Source organism: Mycetomoellerius zeteki, unplaced genomic scaffold (genome assembly GCF_001594055.1).
Source record: "Mycetomoellerius zeteki isolate Tzet28-1 unplaced genomic scaffold, Tzet1.0 scaffold167, whole genome shotgun sequence".
Lineage (NCBI taxonomy): Eukaryota > Metazoa > Arthropoda > Insecta > Hymenoptera > Formicidae > Mycetomoellerius > Mycetomoellerius zeteki.
The window spans coordinates 626471-647094 of record NW_017256623.1 but is presented as its reverse complement, the minus strand read 5'-3'; the positions used below and the strand labels follow the sequence as shown (position 1 = coordinate 647094).

Sequence of the window (20624 nt, the reverse complement as noted above, 5' to 3'; positions counted from 1 at the left end):
TACATACATTTTAATATACATTTTTTTAAGTATTTTACATTTAGCATTTTAAATAGAATTACATTTTAAATGGCATTTTAAATGCAAAAATATCCAGCCCTGTATATAACATGTTTTCCCGGATATATAATTCATTATTGTCTCTAATTTAATCCCTTTTTTCATTTGCTAATCTTTCTTAAATAAAAAAAAGGTTAAAAACTCATTCATATTATATAATGCTATATATATACATATATGTGTGTGTGTGTGTGTTAAATAATTAAAACTATTATTTGATAACCCGGGAAAAATATTTCATATATAATTATATAAAAAATTGACGTATTTTATATACAATTATATATATAATTATATATAAAATATGTCCGTATATATAACATTTTTTCCCGGGAAGTCATAATCGTCGATTAAATAGTGGGTGTTTAATCAAAATTATTTTATTCGAACTCTTATATATCAGTGAAAAAAAATTATATACAATACGTAAAAAATGATGTGATTCGGAAAATGAAACTTCGTTGGTAAAGAAGACACACGAGATGCCATCTATAATATAAATTGGAAACTCATAATATATATTTTTGCCACTCAAAATTCAAATGCCAGCTTAGCCCCGGTCTCCCCTATATATAATATATATTGATCGAATAATGACAAAAACTGTCATAAATTTAATCAATAATTAGTTAATGACATTAAATTGACATTATTTTGATTTTCTTGTTCTCCTTGATAGGTATGTACATGGATGAAATGAAGTTGTAAACACCAAAACTTTTTATTGCCATCTTGTAGTTTTATAATCACTCTATAAAACGCTAATAATCATTTAACTAAAATCGTTTACTTTGTTATTGAAAATTGCAATTGGAAAAAAGGTGCCCACTTATATATATGACATTATTAGTTTAATGACTTTCTTGTTTTCCTTAAGATTCTTGGGGGAAGAGAGAGTAAAAACAAAAAGAAAGACGTACGAATTTTTCACGGATACTTGTTAAAATGATTTTTCCTTTCAGTCAGATTATCGCCTTATTCTTCGCTACTTTTACGTTCCTGAATGCACGTCCACTTCATTTTAAGTATAGAAAGTGTCGGAAAGTGCAGGCGAACAAGTAGTTGCAAGTTATAGTCAACTGGTCAAGTAGAGTGAATTCTTTTGATTTATTTAATGTTAGCTCACTGATAGATGCATTGACAGTCATTGATCGATAACCTCGGAGAGTTTATCTCCATGCTCAATTAATTATCAATTAGCGTATACTCTACGAAGAGTTTCCAAAGAAAAATAATGAGAATTAAAAATGTTGAAGCACAGTTGCAGTCGTAGAACATAACCTCTCGTGCCCCAATGACCGTGCGCTTCGAACGTAGTGACAGGATTACCGTAAGGTTTAGTGACGCCAATTGACTTCGGATTCATAGACATGATTAAAGCGATCCTGGTCTTTAATAATCATGGGAAACCTCGTCTCTCCAAGTTTTATCAGTACTTTGTACGTATCTCTCAATGTTGCTCGTCTTGGACTATTTTTTTCTACTTATCACTTATAAATTCTGCGAATTAAACTCTTTTATTTATTGAGATATAATAAAATTGATATTGGAGACGACATTTGGCGTAATTTCTTTGTCGATATATCTATCGAGTGTATCACAATTGTGTGAAACGCGATAGGAACATGAGAGCATATGGATCGTTGCAATACACAATGCATTTTTGTTTCAGAATGAGGATATGCAGCAGCAGATAATAAAAGAGACATTTCAACTTGTCTCGAAGAGAGACGACAACGTGTGCAATTTTTTGGAGGGTGGTAGTCTGATCGGTGGATCTGACTACAAGCTGATCTATCGACACTATGCAACGCTTTACTTTGTATTCTGCGTCGATAGCTCAGAGTCAGAGCTGGGAATTCTAGACCTGATACAAGTCTTCGTCGAGACTTTGGACAAATGCTTTGAGAATGTGTGCGAACTTGATCTCATTTTTCACGTGGACAAAGTTCATTACATACTCAACGAGTTGGTAATGGGTGGTATGGTCCTTGAGACCAACATGACTGAGATTCTCACGAGGATTGAGGATCAGAATAAGTTGGAAAAACAAGAGGTAAGTACAGGTTGCTTATAACCCTAACGTTATCTTAACTGTGATCTTATTTCATGTGAATTTGTATCTTTGATTTAGATATACTGAATAAACTCCTATTTCTATTTAGCTGAATTTCTTCCATGGTTCATTTCTTTTTTTTTTCAACATAAAGAGAAAAGGAAGAATGATAAATCTGGTATAAGAAATTTAGCTAAAAAGAATAAGTTTTATGTTATAATGTAATAAAACTGTAATAAGACAGGATTGTTTCAATCTGTGCTCACAATGTATAAACTTTTATAATTTTTTACATCCAAATTTTTATATCATGTCCATTTCATCAGATAGAACGCTTATATGTTTCAAGCTAGTACGGCTGATTTTGCAATATGTGTTTATTTTCTATCACTGAGCTTGAATATATTAACTACCTAAGCAGTTTGTTGAGCTATGCACGTATACTGATACAGCGATCTGTAGAACATACTTGATATGGTGACAGGTAGGACTGATTGACATAACATCAATTTTAGGGGACTTACAAATCTGGGCGGTCTTGCTCACCCCGTCCGTTTGTCCTTCTGGGACCCCCTCCTTAAGTAAATCGGCAGTAGCAAATCAGACCACTTTGTACAATCGTCTGCGCGCATTCGTTCTTTTTATTTTTCTTTTTTTTTATATTTTATTCAAGAAAGCGCTAAGTCCTTTGTAAAGCTTTATAAAGCGTAAGCGTTTGTGTAACACGCATGGCGATGCAATTTTGTTTTGTAATTGTCCACTGCATAAACCGAGTGCCTTCATGATGTAAATGTCGCTTTGTAAGGATAATAAATGTCGTCAATGCCTTGTTGTCATCCGTCATTTGCCTTCGCTCCCTGTAGCTAAAATTACAGCCTTTACATTTACTGAGCCCTCCTGAAACTTGTCCATTCTCCATACTTCTTCGATCCGTATGATGTGTGCAGGCGGGAATCACAGCAGCGCCCGCGCGTGCTGTCTCGGCGGTGAAGAACATGAATATACCGCAACAAATAAAGGATATGAAACTGCCTGACTTGCCGCAAGCCATAAAAGACCTCAAATTCTGACCAGCCGTCACATCGTTGGCACCCAGCTGATTGGTCTCTTCTGTCATCCCGAATGTAACTGACACCACCGTCGCACCGAGGACACTTTTCCCCTCCCTTCAAGCAAGCGAGAATGCACCAATGCTGCCTGCTACCTCTACGTATATCCCGTCTCAACGATACCAGAGTTAAAGACCACAGATGAACCACTATCTTTTTTGAGTCACGGTTCTTCCGGTAAGAAAATACGAACTACGAGAAAAACTAATTTCGAGGAATTTCTAAACAAGAAAAGAAATTGAACAAGATGAGAGAATGTTTCTTAAATTTTTTATATATGATAAAGAGAGATATTAAAATGATATCAGATCTATGAATTCAGCTATAGTATTGGCAACTTTTTGATTGTCTAGTAGTCTAGCTCTGTATTCTATTATATGTAAGAAAGACATGTCCACAGTTATTCACTGAAAAGCATTAATGTTATATTGTAATGAAAATATATTTAATAAATAATATAGTACTATTATAAACGTGTATTGTTTTTTGCAAAATTATTTCTATATTGTACAGTAATGCACATTCAAAATATATCATATTTTCTTCGTGTCAATCCTTGCGAATTCTTTACAATCCCATAATTCTAATCATTCTTAATTTAAATAATACATATGACTAAAAAGAAGTATTAAAAAAAGTTATAAAGTGATTTGCATGTGAAAATTATCTTAAGAAAAATTCTAAGTTTAGAGCGAGACTGTCCGAGCAACACAAAGACCAAAATTGGGACAGACGTTTTTATTGGACTTTGTGTTGTTTGGGTAACAATATATGTTCTCAATAAAGAATTATTATTACTTTTTAGATATGGCCAATTCGTTTCTAAGAGTCGTCCATATGAAGCCCGCTCCTTTCTCTGTGAGAGGAGGTGGATAGGGACTGTTTTTTAACTTAAAATAATCTGATGGAGCGTGCATTACAAATTCCATGCACTCTAATTTACGAGGTAAATCTTCTTCTGGTCCAATTAAATATGTCTCAGGAATGAAGCCTTCTTCCGGTGGAGGACTAAAAGGTACACCAGTTAACATTAAATCTGTTCGTTTTAGCTGTTCATTTAGCTTCTTGCACAGTTCATCTTTTCTTTTTTTTTCTTCGTGAAAAGAAAAAGGAAAAATGAGTCGTGCAAAAAATTCAGTTAAAAGGATATGCATATTGATAAATATCGTTCAAAAAATTATTATACTCTCGTGAAGTTAATGGAATAAAAAATCTCACCTCGCTGTGGTGGGCAATAACCAGGTGATGGCGGCGCTCTTTTCGCAATATTGGTCCGTCAACAAACCACGTATCTGAGCATAATAAATACCACCGTCTACGTCTTGCAGAGAGACTACATCTCCGATTTGAAAATACGTGCCTTTGTAAAATACAAAGTTGCTGGTGATTGGAGTTGCAGTGGCTGTAGGTGCTTTGACTGGCTGCAAGTAAATAGTTACACACAAAGCAGTTATACAATGATTCCACATATTTCTATGAGAAACTCTAGGTACTTTCTAGCAAGAAAGACAGATAACAGAGTATAACACAATGAATCATTATATCCTTGTTGTCAATGTTAAACAAAGATGAAATGATGACTACGACTCTTGTTGGAAAGCAGCAACAGGTGACACAATATAGACTTTCCATTTAGTGACACAAATTGACATAAGTTGTTTCTGTTACATATTAAATGCCAAGATAGATGATGTTTGTGTCAATTTGTATCACGGAAAGCATCTACTATGATTATCATCTTTATAATATTGATAGGATACAATGATTCACTGTGTTATACCAGAGTGCATTCTGTTTTGCTTATAATGCTTATAAGCGTCATTCGTTCTTGTTTAATATTTATCTTGCAAACACAATAGAATAGTAAGTCTTAAGGAATTAACCAATCATAGTCGATTATTCTTCTCACATTCAACTGCGATTGATCAATTTCTTAAGGCTTAAGGCTCTATTGTGTTCGTGGGGTTAACAAACAATAAGGATGAATTGATGCTTACAGCATATGAGCGTGAAAATGGAATGTTACCCACATCTTTTGCTGGAAAGAATCTACTATTACATCTTGTGGCAAAAATGAAAGGATAGCTTCCACTCGCTCACCGTTTTCTTAAACAAGTTCCTACGACCTTTACCCTTGGGCACAATTCTGTGCGAACCCGTCGCCTTCGTGTTACAATATCTCGTAATCCGCGTGCTTCTTCTGGGCTTTAGCGAGCCGCTCCTGTCCTCCTCGTCCGTCTTGGAAGACGCACTCGCCTCAGCATTCCGTTCGTCCTCCAAACAAGCATTGCACAAGTTCCCAGCGTCAGTGGAGTGCCATAGAGGAGTCTCATATGTCCCGCACTTGACGCATTTTGGTTTGCTGCCGAGTGGCATCGGATTTTTCTCAGGTCGACCTCAGAGAGTCCATAAACAACAATGAATTTTCCTCTAGCGATTGTTTACCTCGTCTGATACTCTGATCGCTGATTTCAGCTGTCATGTCGTGTTTACGTGCGCGTCGATACGCGTTTCACTTCACGTGCTTCAGGGCTTCAGTATCGGCCAGTCGGCGCACGCGCCTCACCAGAGGTGTGTTTAGATTCCTACTCGAATGTTCTCTAGGGCCGGTATTCATGCTTGCTTTCCAGCAAGGATATAGGCTGCGGTCCACTTGACGCTACAAATGTTTCGAAGCGTTTGAGCGACCAATCAGAACAAAGAATTTTGCGAATTGACTAATCAAAGAATAGCTGCGTTCAGCAAAGAAAGCTGCTTTGCAACTGTTGTAAAATTGGCTGCGTTCAACAGAACGTTTGTTTTGCAACTGTTGGAAGTTTCCTTCGCGCTAATTGGATCATACTTTTAGATCTAGAAGAATGGTCCTATCTCAGCAGACAATCATAAAACGGTTGCAAAACTGTTGAGTCTGCTGAACGCAGCCATTCTTCAATATGATTGATTCTTGCTTTTGGTTCCTTATAGATCTAAATGTATAAACCAATCATATTGAAGAATTTTACAACAGTTGCAATTCCGAATAGCGTTGAATAGCACTGATTGGTTGCTTCAATGACGCATTCTCTATTCCGCAGTCTTTTTCCGCACCGTATGATTTCATCCTTAGGGTGCGTTCACACCTTGACGGAAAAGCAGAAAGCGGAAAAGCAGTGGCCAATCACAACTCGCGTTGGTAGTAAGTAGTACAAAAAGCCGAAATTGTCGATTACCAGCGAATTCTGATTGGCTGCTGCTTTTCCGCTTTCTGCTTTTCCGTCAAGGTGTGAACGCGCCCTTAGGCTTAGTAAACAGAGAAAGAACGTTCATCATTTATCTGCCTCTCACGCTACTCGTGTTTCTACTCCCACCACTGGTACAGCAATCTAGTGACTTTACATCAGCCAATCGCATGACGAGCATTTTGGTGAATTTTCATCGCAGAAAATTCAAAGACGCGTGCGATTCGATGAATTTTATACGCGTGTCTCGGGATCTGGTAGAATCGAATTAATGATTACAAAGTGGATACGACGCACTTGTCATGCCGGATATAAAATTTATTTTGCAATCGTTTATTCACAATTTATTTTTTATATCTTTCAGGTCTAAATAAACATTTAATTCATTGTCGATAAAGGACTATGCCCAGTTTTATAGAGGAGTCCTTTCTCTGTGAGTAAATTAAAGAAAAAAATAAAAATTTATGCAGTTACAAGTTCGTCTCGTATACGAATTTTTTCCTAAATGTTTGAATAATTATATTTTGCAGATGTATATAATGTTATTAAATAAAAAGCTGGACACTATCGTAAGCGGTCAGCGAATTATTAATACCATGCACGCGCTCGCGTGAATAACAAAGCGATTTGCTTTAATCTGATGGATTACGCAACGTACACGGATGAGCGTAAATTAAATTGTCTCGCTCGGCGAGGTTGTGAAAAAAAAATAAGAGAGAGAGAGAGAGGGAGAGACGGGTTTACACTTTGCAGCGATGTTACATTTTGCAGCGAGCAAGCACCGCATGCAGTTTATATCTCGCGTTACGCCTCTGTAATATCGATCCTGGAGGCGGCCAGTGGACATGCGTTTAGCGTTTTTAACTTCATTGTGACAGGTGCCCTGTCCGGGGTATCCTGTTTGAAGTGTTTCGTCAGCAGGAGCACTATATGTCAATATAGCGGGGAAACATAATGTGACACCGCCTCGCGACGCGCAGAGCTCACAGGAATCACGGCAGCGAAGAATCATGTGCCGTGTGGGTGCTCGTTGATGGAACGACGAGGCACCGCGAGGGCCGTCGACTAGTGTCTGGAACATGTGCCTTTGCTACGAGTGAGTACGAGAGAAATGATGATTGCGTCTATGCAGTCGAGTGAGAGACGCGAAGGAAAAGTCATAAAACCGCAAACAATGTTCCGCCCTACTTACAATTATAGAGCATTTAATTAGAAACAAACTTACAACTAGAAAGGTATTAATTGGAATTAACGATTCTAATGAATATGTATATTTAGTAGGAGGGATCTCCGGCTCGGAGAGAGTGTCAATTTGTTTTCCGCTTGATTGGCTCTCGATTTACTGTTAGTCAATAATTTAATAAGAGGTTCATTGGCTTGGGGTAATGGATTAAATAACGGCTCGCCACCCACGCGAGTCATAACGGATAAATTATTATTAAATATAGCTATTTTTGTGTCGGTGAGACGCTTGATATTGTAGATATTTATTAATATATATATTTCGGAGTCATTTAACTCTTCAGTGAACGTGGCGTTTTTGAAATATGACAATTGAAAAGAATTTTAAACAAATAACGATCGGACTCGGCAGTATAAAATTTCTATAATTTTCTTTCATACACTCATTTATATCTTAGTAACGTGACGACGTTTACGGTTACCATTTCGCATTCTATAAAATTCATAATTCCCTCGTTATATATTTGTTTTTATTTTTGTAATGCGACGAAATTTATAGTATTATATAATCGCGCGTTCTATAAAATTTCTAATTTTTCCTTACTATTTACTTAATCTATTTACTTACACCTTCATCACGCGATGAAGTTTACGGTTAATATGATTTCACATTCTATAAAAATTTCTAATTTCCCCTTCGTATACTTATTTATAACATAATGAAGTCTACGTGATTAGTAGTTATCTTAGTTTTCATGTTATAGAATTAGAATATTTTTTTTGCGCTATCAGTTTCATATGATTTATATGACTTATGTTCGTTTCTATCAATTTAGATTAATTTTAGTTTAATTAATTTTTTATCTTTCTCTAATTCTTAGAATAAAAAAAAGATAAAGGGGAAATTAAACTAAGATTAATTCTTCACTGAGAGAAAAAAGTGTTTGCAATTACCATAATTTAACTATAATTTAAACTTATTTTTGAACAACTATATATTTATAATGGTTTTAACACCATGCAAATATAGTCAACTGCGCTATTTATAATAACAGTCTCAGACGCTGCTTGAAAGATCTTTAGTTTTTTCTTAATATATTTTTTAATTACCACATAAATAGTAAGCAAATTTTGGTTCACTATTATAATTGCGATTGCACTTATATTGAATAAAAATGATTATTTTATTTACCATTTATATCTTGATATTTTACTACATTAATATATTTAAAATTATATAATTTATAATACAATTTTTTCATGTTGAGAGGACTATACATATATATGTATATAGTTATTATCACTGACATTATAGCAATAGTGACTATAAAAATGGAGCTTGTAACCATAATATCATGCAATTATGGTCACAAATATCAAACATTTTTTTCTCAGTGTTAGTACACACAATTAGGTCATTCGTGTTCTACGCATTTCTTTTCTTTGAAATATTAACTGCGTTCTGTAAAACACACGATGCGCATGATCATTTTATCTTTGTTGTTCACCGAATATTAAACGAGGTTAAAATGATAATATCAAACGATATATCTTTTAAGAGGCCGTAATGAATACACTACAACATTTGTTGATAAAATAATACATCAAACGCATTATGCGTTTTACAGAACCAGGAAACTGGAGCACCTGTCTAAAACTATCTTTACCCTTTCCTTATTTTTAATGCACAACTTTACAAATATTTTCTAAAGGTATTACAGTACATCTAAGAATCATTTAATAATTTTTATATTCTTGTAAAAATGAAAATTAACGCGGAATGTGAACATCCATCTCATAAAAAACTGGAACATTAAGTATACATTAAGAGTTAATCTACATTAATAGAAATGGACATTTTAAATATTGTCTTTAAATACAAGTCTTTAACTTTGCGTATGAAAAAGAAGCGACAATACTTTATTTAATTACGTGCACGTGTTCAATGATGTTTCCTTAAATAATTATAATGTGCATATCATTGCGATCGGATAAATTTGCGCGTTAAGATAAATATAACGGCATGTGTACACAAACAGCTGTATATTTTTATTTATCGCGTAACATTACAGTTCCATTTCGAACGTATCATTTGTTCTGCGATGGGACTTATGCTGTGCCCTTATCTGATTAATTTTATACAACCGATAACAAATGGTTTATATATAGCGAGCTACTTTTTTTTACAGCCGCGATCAGTATCGCGGCTGTAATGTTTGCGTTTATTTTATTCATAGATGAAACAGACAAGTATAATCGATGTATACTTTGATGTATATGTCAACGTCAGCGATAAAATTCTCACTGTTGTAAGTCCGACACTAATTTTGTTTTTATCATATGTTGGAAGAAATTGCCATTTTATTCGTAGTAAATTCTGAAGATAGAATAATAATTGAAATAGAATGATCGATGTGTACACTGCTGGCCATTAAAATTGCAACACCAAAAAACTTATGAGATATCAAAGCATTTACATGGTGGATTATTTATGATACAGGGTTTAAAATAAAAGTACAGCTCAGTATTTTTATTAGAAATACAGTTTATTCTACTGTGACCTATATATATTCTACAAATTTCAATTTAATATAACGATTTTTTTATCGTTGCAATTTTAATGACAGCAATGTACAGGTAATTGAAGAAATTATTAATGTGACTCTTAGAACTTCTTACTCGCGCCCTAAAAATTAGGCGATTCCGTTTTGATTCGAATGAATCCTATCTTAATAACGAAATTGCGCAGTATTTAATTATCATTTGGTGATTAATTCCCATAGAAATATAGATAACATTCCTGAATGTGGAGTTATCAATTACGGTATGAAACTAATGTACGTGGTGAATCGCGATAAAATGTCTTGGACAACGCGCAGTGGTCAATGCCAAGGGCCTGACTTTTAGAAACTTTAGAAACCCGCTGCCTTTGTACGTATGCCCACCTGTAGAACAGTTAGTCGATTCAGGGCACATGTATTATTGAGAAACGCGTGCACATGTAGTTCGTGAGTGTTTGAAAAGTGAAGGTTAAAGGTGCCTCCCGTGTCTCGTTACCCTTACGACATTCCTATGTGACAACTATGGACAGAATATGTATATACCACTAGCGAAGGAATACATTAATTCTAAAGATACCTGTGATACAAATCATAATCATTTGATACCATCGAGGTAATGACTTAAAATGTAACGATACGATACCGTGGCTTGTCGATATTCTGACATTCAGTATCTGACGTGGAAGTCTATCGTTTATAATTTCATTTTTAATCGAATAGACAGTTTCACCAATAGTGATATTAATTCATCCGTTGTTGTTTAATGTCGATAAAAGAAGTAACATATAATTCGAGCTGTTCCCATTGATAAATTAAAGATTACGTAACACGCGCCTTTTTATTAAAGTATAGATGACATCAGCTTGACTTTGAGAAGTGACACAGCTGATTAATATTTCATACGTCTTTACAGCTAAGAACCCCGTTAATCTGAAAAAACATGACTGCCATAGGCGACGTGCAAGCTTTGCAGACTTTGACAGTTTACACCAGCGATGTAAACAGCGTCGACTTCGCCGGTGATTGCGTTCTGGTAACGGGATCCGGGTAAATATCGGTTATCGATATGCACACATTTCCGCGGTGTACTGGGTTTTCGCTGTGCATTAAGCGGTCAGAATCATGTTCTCTCTTTTAACACACAGGGACAAACGCGTCCGAGTTTGGGAATGGCAGCCTGGCAGTGGCTACGTGGAGGCTTACTTTTCACCCCTAATGGGGCACAAGTATGGCGTTACTTCAGTCAAGGTCAGCCCCCAGTCCACTATGTTGGCCACCTCCAGCATAGACGGTACCACGCTGCTCTGGAACTTGCGTGTAGGTTTAAAAATATGGAAAAATACGCGTGTTGTAACACGATTAGCAAATTTCATTGTGTATCATTAATCTTTGAAATATTGCAAATTAATGGTACACAATGAACTTTTTGTATATATCCACATATAGAAGTCAAAGCGAGTTATTATAGTTGTTGCGCACACATACGAGTAATAAAAAGAATAGAGTCCCTTAATGAACGTTTTTCTCAGAATTTTTTATATGATTTTTTTAAAGTTTTTATATAAATTTCAACATTTTTTTAATTTTTGAAAATTTTATAACTCTTTAGAACATTTCTTAGAGTTTTTATGCAAATTGGAACATTTTTTAGAAGTGACGAGAAGTCTACATTTTTGCTACAATTCTTCACATATGGGAATTCTAAGATTCTGAAATATTCTAAGATTTCTTGTTCTATAATTTCTGATAATATCTGAAAAAGTTTAATGTATTTTTTCAGAAATTATAAAATGAGAAATCTTATATGAAAAATTCTAAGGAAAGATGTAAACTTTCTCAGTGCTTCTGAAAAGTTCTATTTCTTCGTATAAAAACTGAGAAAAATTTTCACCAGGACCGTAAAATTTCACGTAAAAATTAAGTCACATAAAAGTCTAAAATCATAAATCATGTTTTAGCAATTATTGTCTTGGGTTAATGTAAATTTATATAATTTCGAAGACGGGAACGAAGATACATACTATGGTGCAAGTGGGCGGCGAGGCGGTGAGAGTCTGCAGATTTTCGCCGGATTCGACGTTACTCGCGACCGCTGGAGATAACGGGCAAGTCTGTATCTGGGATTTGGTTCATCGTAATTTAATTAGGCAAGATCTTTTATAGAGAATATATAATTTATAAAAAGTTCAGCGACAAGTTGTTGTAATTCAGATTCCAATCCTTCCTTTTGCAAAATAATATTAACTTTTTCTTAATGTCCTAATTTGCGTTTCGATTAAGATACAATGAGGCATATTATCTCGACTTGTAGATGTTTTCAAAAGCACGAAGGTGCTGTGCAAAGCCTGTCCTTCTCGCCGGATTCGAGCTGGCTGATCACTTCATGCACGTTGGGTGTTCTAAAGCTGTTCTCCACTGCCGAACTGATCGATACTTGTACCTCTAGCAATCAAGACATCGCCGAACTTGTCTCGATTGATGATGCTCACGACATGGGAGTGGTTTGCTGCGACTTCTCAACGTTCCAAGAAGTTACATGTACGTAGGCATTGCAGATATACTATTTTGAACAAATGGGAAGGATGAGAGTTACTGATAAATAATGTTATTACTGCAGGTAACGAACCATATACCAAGCTTTATCAACTGGTCACGTGCGGTAACGATCACGATGTGAAGTTGTGGGAAGTCACGATAAGCCAAAATAAGTGCGAGGCCCAACCCTCTACTGCCACTGTACAGCTTTGTAGAGTGATGGAAAAGCACAGCAGTGCCTTAACTTGCGTCCGTTTCAGTAGCAACGGATTATATATTGCCAGCTGTGGCCTCGATAAAACGGCAGTAATTTGGGAGGCGGTAAGAGACTTGTCTTGGAGGAAAAATCAACTATCCAAACCAATTTTTTTATTAATTTTTAATTTAATTTTAGAGCTCAGGAAAGGTTGTGACGATAATTTCCGGTCACAATAGATATATAGCTTGCTGCGCTTTTTCACGCGATGGAAGCTTATTAGCGACAGGTAATACTTTCGGTATTTCCGAAAAAGATTATGATTTGTTTCACGGTAATTGGCATTTAATATAATTACAGGCTCTAATGATAAATCCGTAATTGCGTGGGACTTAACGGGGAACTTAACTATCGATTCGGAACTTTCAAAAAATATTGGAACAAAGTGGTTCGTGAATGATCCTGAAAAAGTAAGTAATAAATGATAATTTCAACAAAAAATAATATTAACGAGATTCTCCGTTTTAGAGTACTATGCATGAGCACGATCTAATGAAAAATGTAGAGACATACGCTAATGAAGTAAGATTGATTCAAAGATTGGAGGAGCACAATGGTGCGGTGAACAGCGTTGCCTTCCATGGAAATAATCTTTTAGCTTCGGCATCAGGGTAGGTCTTTGAAACTATAAAACCAGTGACGCAATTATGCAATTCTTTTTCGTTTGTAGTGATAAATTAGTGCGCATGTGGAGCGTCGAAACGGAAGAGGAGGATGGGGAGGAAGTGATTAAAGTACAGGAAAAATCGTTCAGTCCACTCGACGCTCACACCTACAGCGTCAATTACGTGGAATTTAGCCCATGCGGTTCAATGCTTGCCTCCTGTTCTCTCGATGGAACAACTTTAGTTTGGAACACAGAAGTAACGAATATTCTTTTGCGAATAACATCGTATTTTTAGTTTCTTACTAACGATAGTTTTCTGTTAACAGACTGGAGATCAAGCAAAATCCTCTTTTGTCAATTCTGGAACAGGTATCCGCGTGTGTCGGTGGTCACCTGACGGCACGAAGATTGCCACCGCTGGTGACGACGAGAAGACAATGTTATGGGACGTGGAAACTATGGATCAGTTGCAGTACGTATACGTCAATATAACAGAATAAATCAATTTATATGTATATGTATATACATAGGATGTATTATAAATTTAATATTATATATGTATTTAATTCAGAAAAAATTTAGTAAAATTTATAAAATAAAATTTTTCCAAGAATTAAAATCTCAAAAGAGAACTGCAGACTTTGATGAAATCTAAAATAATAAATTTTGAGTGACAAATATAATCTAACTAAATAAAAAGATCGTTTTTTGTACATTAAATATATACATATATAATTTAATGTATCTTTTGCAAGTAACTCGAGATAGACTTATTTTTCTATTTGTAAATAGTTAACAATAACACTGTTCAACAAATTTAGCTTTTTCTAGACCACAAACGGGACCAAGTAATTCTTATAGACTTTTGGTCGCTGAAAACGAATTTATAAATATAATTGTTCTATCACGTCAAGTTTTTAAGAAAATTAATACTAAAGGTGTACAAAATGACATCTTTAGATATTTTTAAGCTGAAATATCTTGAAAACCTGACGTGATAGAGCAATTTCATTTACGGATTCGTTTTCAGTAACAAAAAATCTGTAAGAATTACTTGGTTCTATTCGTGGTCTAAAATCGGTATCGGATAGTGTAATTTGTAGATAGTTAATAATAATCTTTAGGCAATTTTACAGTGTCTTCGAGGGTCATGCTGACGCGATATCGGCCATTGCGTTTACACATGATTCCCGATACTTAGTGACCGCGTGTAACGAAGGCACCTGGCGTCTGTTCGATACTCTGGATGAGAAAAATGGTTCCGAAGCATTGATGGTTTGTGACGCGAGTCATGATCTAGGTGTCCAAGGATGTGACTTCAGTCCTACTCCATGCTCTTTGATGTGCAGTTCATGTAGGACAAACTATTTTAATTATTATTACCTTTAATCTTCACGCTTATATTATCTTAAAAATCTTTATTAAATAATGCAAAAATCAATGACTGTTTGCAGCAAGGGACACAGATGTAAATCAGCAAACATATTTACTAGCAACGTGCGGCAACGATTCGTTAGTTAAACTATGGCATGTAATTATTTCAAACGATCTATTACCCAATTCGGATAGCATTAAATCGAGCAACATTGGAAAGAGTTACAAGGAGAAGAAGTCTTTAACCGGACACGGTGGAAATGTAATGTGTGTCCGTTTCTCGCCCGTCCATGGAGAAGTTATAGGTAGCGTCGCGACTGATAGAACAGCTCGTATATGGAGTGTGGTAAGCAATCAAGGCAATTTTGCTCGAATATATGCATAAAATATATGAGAATTTTTTTACGAAGATCGGTTTGTTTACGCGCTTTCAGTTTTCTGGAAGTTGTTTATACGTTCTAGAGGATCATGATAGTCTTGTTACGTCTTGCGCATTTTCCGAGGACACGTCATTCTTCGCTACAGGTCTTGAACTGTTATAATTCACGTCTATTATAATACAATAGTATTTTGTATACATAGCTCAACTATCAATTGTTCTTGTATAAATTGTTTATATTGCAAATTTTGTTTCTATAAATTTTACAAATTTTAAGCTTATCTAAAAATTCATTTAGAATTTATTTATCGTCATATTTCACATAATCAGTATCATTTTACCTTTAAGTAATAATTTTTTTAGGTGCATTGGACAAAACTGTCTTGGTTTGGAAGGTGCCTCAGCAGTTGGTGTCACAAAGTAATTTGATGGATAGCTTGAGAAACAAGAAGAAGAGGGTCAGTAATTAAACAAATCGATCTTAGATTATGCGAAATGAAAGAAACATGTGTGCGCAAATTGAATATTTAATAAAATTTTGTCATTCAGGTTGCGGATTGGAAACTATACGACACTTTGAAATGGTTGAATGACATTGAATTATCCAGACTGTCCAGGAAAGTGCTTGCTTTGGGACTGACAGGACGACATTTGCTATCCGTATCAGAAAATGAACTAATATCTCGGTTGGAACTTGAAGATGACGAAGAGGTACAGTACATAATATTATGATGATTTTATCCAGTTTATTATATCGAACTCCTCATAAACTTTTTACAGGCTGTGGAAATATTAAAGAAGCAATTATATTGGCTGAAGCGTGAAGATTGCAATGTTATGGAGAATATAGACGAGTCTGAGATTCCTCATGAATTTTTGTGTCCTATAACGCACGAGATAATGAAAGAACCTGTGCAGTGCTCAGGTAAAAATATCACACAAAAATCGCTTCTATATAAAAAAAATATTTCGAAAAAAAAAATCTGTCCTGATAAATTTAATTGTGCACAATTATTATTCCTAGATGGATTTACTTATGAAAGGGCAGCTATAAATGAATGGTTCCTATGTGGAAAATATACTAGTCCAATGACGAACGAGTCGTTGCACGATACTTCCTTTACTCCGAATTTCGCTCTCAGAAACGCTATCCTAACTCTACTTCACGGAGAAGGACCACAATAGTAATGGCATTTTACACATTTATGAAAAAAAAGAAAAAAACAGCACGTGTTGATAATTTATAATACACAATAAGCAATTTTATTCTACAGTATGTTAAACATTCAAGATTCAGTGGTTTTAACGCAATAAGATTCGTTCTCTTTACAAGAATCGAAAGAAATTCTAACATCGATCGGTATCTGCGGACCAATTAGACACATGTAAAAATATAAAAACCTTACAATTAATAGACTTCATAATTAAAAATAACCGCGAAAGGATACCGTGTGGAGCCATTAGGATGGAAGTTACAACTCTTGATCTTTTACTAATGCTCATTTTTACCATTGTAGTTTAATTTTAATTTTAATTTTAATCTCGGTTCAACTAATTTATCTCTTTCTCTAGTTCTAAGAATTAGAAAAAGATGAAGAATAAGTTGAACCGAGATTAAAGTTAACTTACATTGGTAGAAACTGGCATTAGAGGAGTTTGAAATTGGAATTATTGGAGATATGCTTAGAGAGAACATGTTTTAATAATAATTAAGTGGCATTGTCATAACTTTTATCGAGAAGCGGTATATGTCTAAAAACCGCCGAGCGATACATTATCGATATTGGGAAGCAATGTCTAAGAATGAATATTGTCGAAGAATTTCCGAATATTCGATGATATAGCGCGTGTACAATGCACGTAATAATCCAGATACCTGATGCAAAGCAACAAGTACAAGTTTATAAAAATTTATGGACAATCTTCGAGAATTACAGATATATAGTGGAGGCGCTGGTCTAATATCAGATATTACAGAATAGTCGAACGTACGTACATACATGTAACTAGAAACATATCGAGAATACACGGATTTTATATCGGTTCTAGGCATAAACAGAATTTACAAGTTCTCGAATTCAGTCGAACATGGCGTGGGTTTTTATCGCTCTCTTTTGCATCTCCATTCCAAAGTTTTTATAACTCAAGTAAGTCACGTTTCCTCGATCAAAGATTTTTGTGTTATCGGATGAAAAGTTTATAATTTTGTAGATACAAGGCATTCTTAATATTAATATGAATATTACAGCTAATTTCGAGTTTAAGATTGCATTTACAGGGTTAACTTTGCATCAAAGAAGGATATTTAGGATTGTTTAGTGTCGAAGAAAATGATTTCCGTAGCTTTTTGACTTTCTTTGGACACTAAATAGTCCTAAGACAATATTCTACTAGGATGCAAAGTTGCAAATATTTATTCTACAATTGTTGAAATTTTAATGAAAACAATTGAAAACTAAGTTTTCAATTTAGTATAAATATAAAAAAATTTTGTGCGTTATAAACACATTTTAGAATGAATATATAGTAGTATAGAAATATTTGTGCCTAACGACGAGGAGTTATCGTATTTCTCGAGATATTAAAAAATATCTCGATTTTCTAATCTATAGCATTATCGTGTTTTATCAATACTTATTTTCTAAATATAACTTTGTAATATATTACAGAATTACGTTTAACGTATGTAACTTGCGTGTGATAAGAATGTTACTTTCTATTTGCAAATATTAAGCTGCAATATATTAATTGTTCATATATTTTATTTATTTGTAGCACTGATATCTAACAAAGAAAAGTTTCTTTTTTAATATGTCAATTGTTATCGATAGCAAGCACAAAGTGCTTGTATGTGCGTTATTATTAATTGTCGTAAATGCTGTGGACTTTGTTATACACTTTTTAGAAATCGACGATATGAAATATAACTAGTTATAATCATTTTATAATAATACCGTATTAACTCTTATAGTAGTCTTAAGTGTTATAAACAACAATTACGAAAACTGTATATAAAATGGTAACAGATGACAAAATATACATGTGTATCGCTTGAAGGAACGTAAATTAACCGTTGATTTCTCTTTCTGAGAAATCAGTCATAGGTGATTTAAAAAAACTCAATCGTTTCTAATTAGCGTTTACGCACACAGGTTTTTACATGATTTCTACGATTTTTTAATCACTCATTACGAACACGGTTTTGTATGTCTTCAAATTGTCACTCGAATTCAAAGTCTGTATTTCTGTGATATAATTGAGAAATCGTTTCAAACTTGTGTGTCGAAAGAATGCGATTTTTAATGTATCGAGAATGACACGTTTAGAATCGCGCTATCGAGAAAAGTCCGACGCAATTGAGCTTGAGCATTTAAGCGATTTTACAATTGTAAGCAACGTTTTTCTGTATAACTATATACAAATAATAAAATTGATACTATAATAATATCAATCGAGGCAGACGATTATGTATAAACGTTCCTTAAGGTTATATATAAATCATTTCTTGGTTTTCCTTTTTATATACCTCCACTGATAATATAATATATAATTAATATTCAATCTACAAACATATTTTTTAATCAAAAGATAAATATCTATTAAATTAACGTGCAAGAAGCTTGTAATGTCATGGTATATGTCATATTTATTATTACAATTAATCAATTTAAAAAAAAAAAATTATTGTAAAAAATATATCTCTCTTTATAAAATACAATCTAACAGATGCAATCTGTTTTTAAGACTATAAAACCTTATTAATTTAAACAAAATTCATTATTATTAGAGAATAAAAAAAACTGCTTTAATTCTACATTGAATTGTATTTCTGAAAAATAAAGAACTTTTGACAATTAATTCATACTATGATTTTGATTTGAAATAAAAATAGTTTATACAGTGGATTTCGTTGAATCTAAAAGTTTATTTAATGATATATGCCGTTTTACTTATTGATATATACTGCGGAGTAAAAAGCTATCTGATTCGCAGTTGAGTCGTGCTTGGACGATATCGCTGGATGTTGATTACACCTGGCACTAAGTATATCACAGCTAAGACCATAAAATAGCCACTGTAGATGTAAAACTAAAAAAAGAAGATTGTCATGTTTTTGGAAAATATACAAATTTGCATTAATAGTATAATTCTTACCTGTTGTCTAATATTTAACATGATTGTATTGACGACAATAAATGTCAATAAGCTTTGCATCAATAATGCGAGAAATATGTTCACGCCAAATATCAAGCCGTGACTATCCTCGGATATACACTTGGCGACTTCAAAGCTATGAATAAACAAAAACAAAATACCTATATGCACCTTTTTATGCACAATTTTATTAAGAAAATATTTCAATCTTTAATAATGTTTGTAACTTGCAAAAAACAAAACTACAGAAAAAAAACTTTGATTTAATAATAAAAAATAAAAACTATTTAGATCTTTCCTAGTAAAAAATTTATCATGCATAAATACGAGGGGCACTACTTATATTTTGAGCCTTGGCAACACTGAGTGTTGTCAGGTGCCATCTGACGTTTCCACTAGAAAGTTTGACATTTTTTACCATAACCTTCTTCAGAACGTTTGTTATTTAAGCGCGATTTGTATTGTTTAGAGTCACTTGAAAATTGTGTCTCAGCGAAAAAATGGAGTTAACTCGTGAAAATTTTCGTGCAATGATTTATTACGACTTTCGACGTGGATTATCAAGATAGGAGTGCATCGATCAACTTACTTCCACTTTTGGCGATAAAGCCCCATCCTTTGCCACTGTGAAACGCTGGTATAACGAATTTAATTGTGGTCGCCGTTCGCTCACCGACGAAAGTCGTGAAAGTCGTCCAAAATCAGTTGTTGTGTCAGAAAACATTGATGCTGTGCAAAAACTAATAATGCAAGATCGTCATGTGACATACTGTGAGATTGAGACAACCTTAGGCATTAGTTCCACCAGCATATATAAAATATTGCATGATTATTTAGCCGTGAAAAAGGTTTGTTCGTTGGATCCCACATAATCTCACAAAAATCTCAAAAAGATGCTCGTGTCGATTGGTGCAAACAAGTGGTTCGAACGCATGCAAAAGTGTATAGATCATAAAGGAGAATATTTTGAAAAACAATAAAGTCATTTTCAATGACAAATTACTTTTTTTATTATTAGGCTCAAAATATAAATAGTGTCCCTCGTATGTATAATTACACAGGTCTACAAAAAAGGGGGTCTTGGATGTTGTCGGGAAGCTGTGGGTCATTTCCGAAGTAATTTTCTGCGTAG

General features: G+C 34.2%; 4 protein-coding genes across 7 annotated transcripts in view; 2 read left to right on the top strand and 2 right to left on the bottom strand.

Moving 5' to 3' along the window:
- or (AP-3 complex subunit sigma-2 or) overlaps window positions 1-3635 on the top strand; it is a 19796-nt gene extending 16161 nt beyond the window's left edge. Inside the window, exons 2-4 of one of the 3 annotated variants that reach the window (XM_018445811.1) lie at window positions 1205-1499; window positions 1733-2116; window positions 3064-3186. In XM_018445811.1, the coding sequence (XP_018301313.1) occupies window positions 1431-1499; window positions 1733-2116; window positions 3064-3186 (576 nt within the window). In that variant the 5' untranslated portion in view covers window positions 1205-1430. The other 2 variants (XM_018445812.1, XM_018445813.1) reach the window with 2 other exon arrangements.
- A 138-nt stretch (window positions 3636-3773) lies between these two features.
- Window positions 3774-5770, bottom strand: LOC108721323 (GATA zinc finger domain-containing protein 1). The gene is made up of 3 exons (XM_018445810.1): window positions 5326-5770; window positions 4444-4646; window positions 3774-4233 (listed from the first exon to the last, which is right to left on the bottom strand). Exons 1-3 carry the CDS (start codon window positions 5599-5601, stop codon window positions 4020-4022), a joined length of 693 nt encoding a protein of 230 aa, XP_018301312.1. The 5' UTR covers window positions 5602-5770; the 3' UTR covers window positions 3774-4019.
- A 1437-nt stretch (window positions 5771-7207) lies between these two features.
- Window positions 7208-16553, top strand: LOC108721346 (WD repeat, SAM and U-box domain-containing protein 1). 2 transcript variants are annotated; one of them, XM_018445858.1, is made up of 18 exons: window positions 7208-7539; window positions 11100-11233; window positions 11332-11503; window positions 12188-12333; window positions 12498-12724; window positions 12804-13042; window positions 13116-13206; window positions 13278-13387; window positions 13446-13588; window positions 13648-13840; window positions 13911-14056; window positions 14721-14938; window positions 15039-15304; window positions 15393-15483; window positions 15701-15795; window positions 15887-16048; window positions 16118-16262; window positions 16362-16553. In XM_018445858.1, the coding sequence occupies exons 2-18, from the start codon at window positions 11127-11129 to the stop codon at window positions 16520-16522; spliced, it is 2712 nt and encodes a 903-aa protein (XP_018301360.1). In that variant the 5' UTR covers window positions 7208-7539; window positions 11100-11126; the 3' UTR covers window positions 16523-16553. The 2 variants fall into 2 exon arrangements, with proteins under 2 accessions (XP_018301360.1, XP_018301361.1); XM_018445859.1 differs by lacking the exon at window positions 11100-11233.
- A 2699-nt stretch (window positions 16554-19252) lies between these two features.
- LOC108721315 (thiamine transporter 1-like) overlaps window positions 19253-20624 on the bottom strand; it is a 5073-nt gene continuing 3701 nt past the window's right edge. The window contains 2 exon segments of the mRNA XM_018445802.1: window positions 19253-19426; window positions 19493-19628. Coding sequence (XP_018301304.1) covers window positions 19316-19426; window positions 19493-19628 — 247 coding nt within the window. The 3' untranslated portion in view covers window positions 19253-19315.

Coding starts and splice junctions, on each gene's coding strand:
- LOC108721323 (XM_018445810.1), bottom strand. CDS start 5,601: ATGCCACTCGGCAGCAAACCAAAATGCGTCAAGTGCGGGACATATGAG. Junction 4,647..5,325: donor GGAACTTGTTTAAGAAAACG/GTGAGCGAGTGG, acceptor ATTTACTTGCAG/CCAGTCAAAGCACCTACAGC. Junction 4,234..4,443: donor TTATTGCCCACCACAGCGAG/GTGAGATTTTTT, acceptor TGTACCTTTTAG/TCCTCCACCGGAAGAAGGCT.
- LOC108721346 (XM_018445858.1), top strand. CDS start 11,127: ATGACTGCCATAGGCGACGTGCAAGCTTTGCAGACTTTGACAGTTTAC. Junction 13,388..13,445: donor TCGTGAATGATCCTGAAAAA/GTAAGTAATAAA, acceptor TCTCCGTTTTAG/AGTACTATGCATGAGCACGA. Junction 14,939..15,038: donor CTCTTTGATGTGCAGTTCAT/GTAGGACAAACT, acceptor GACTGTTTGCAG/CAAGGGACACAGATGTAAAT.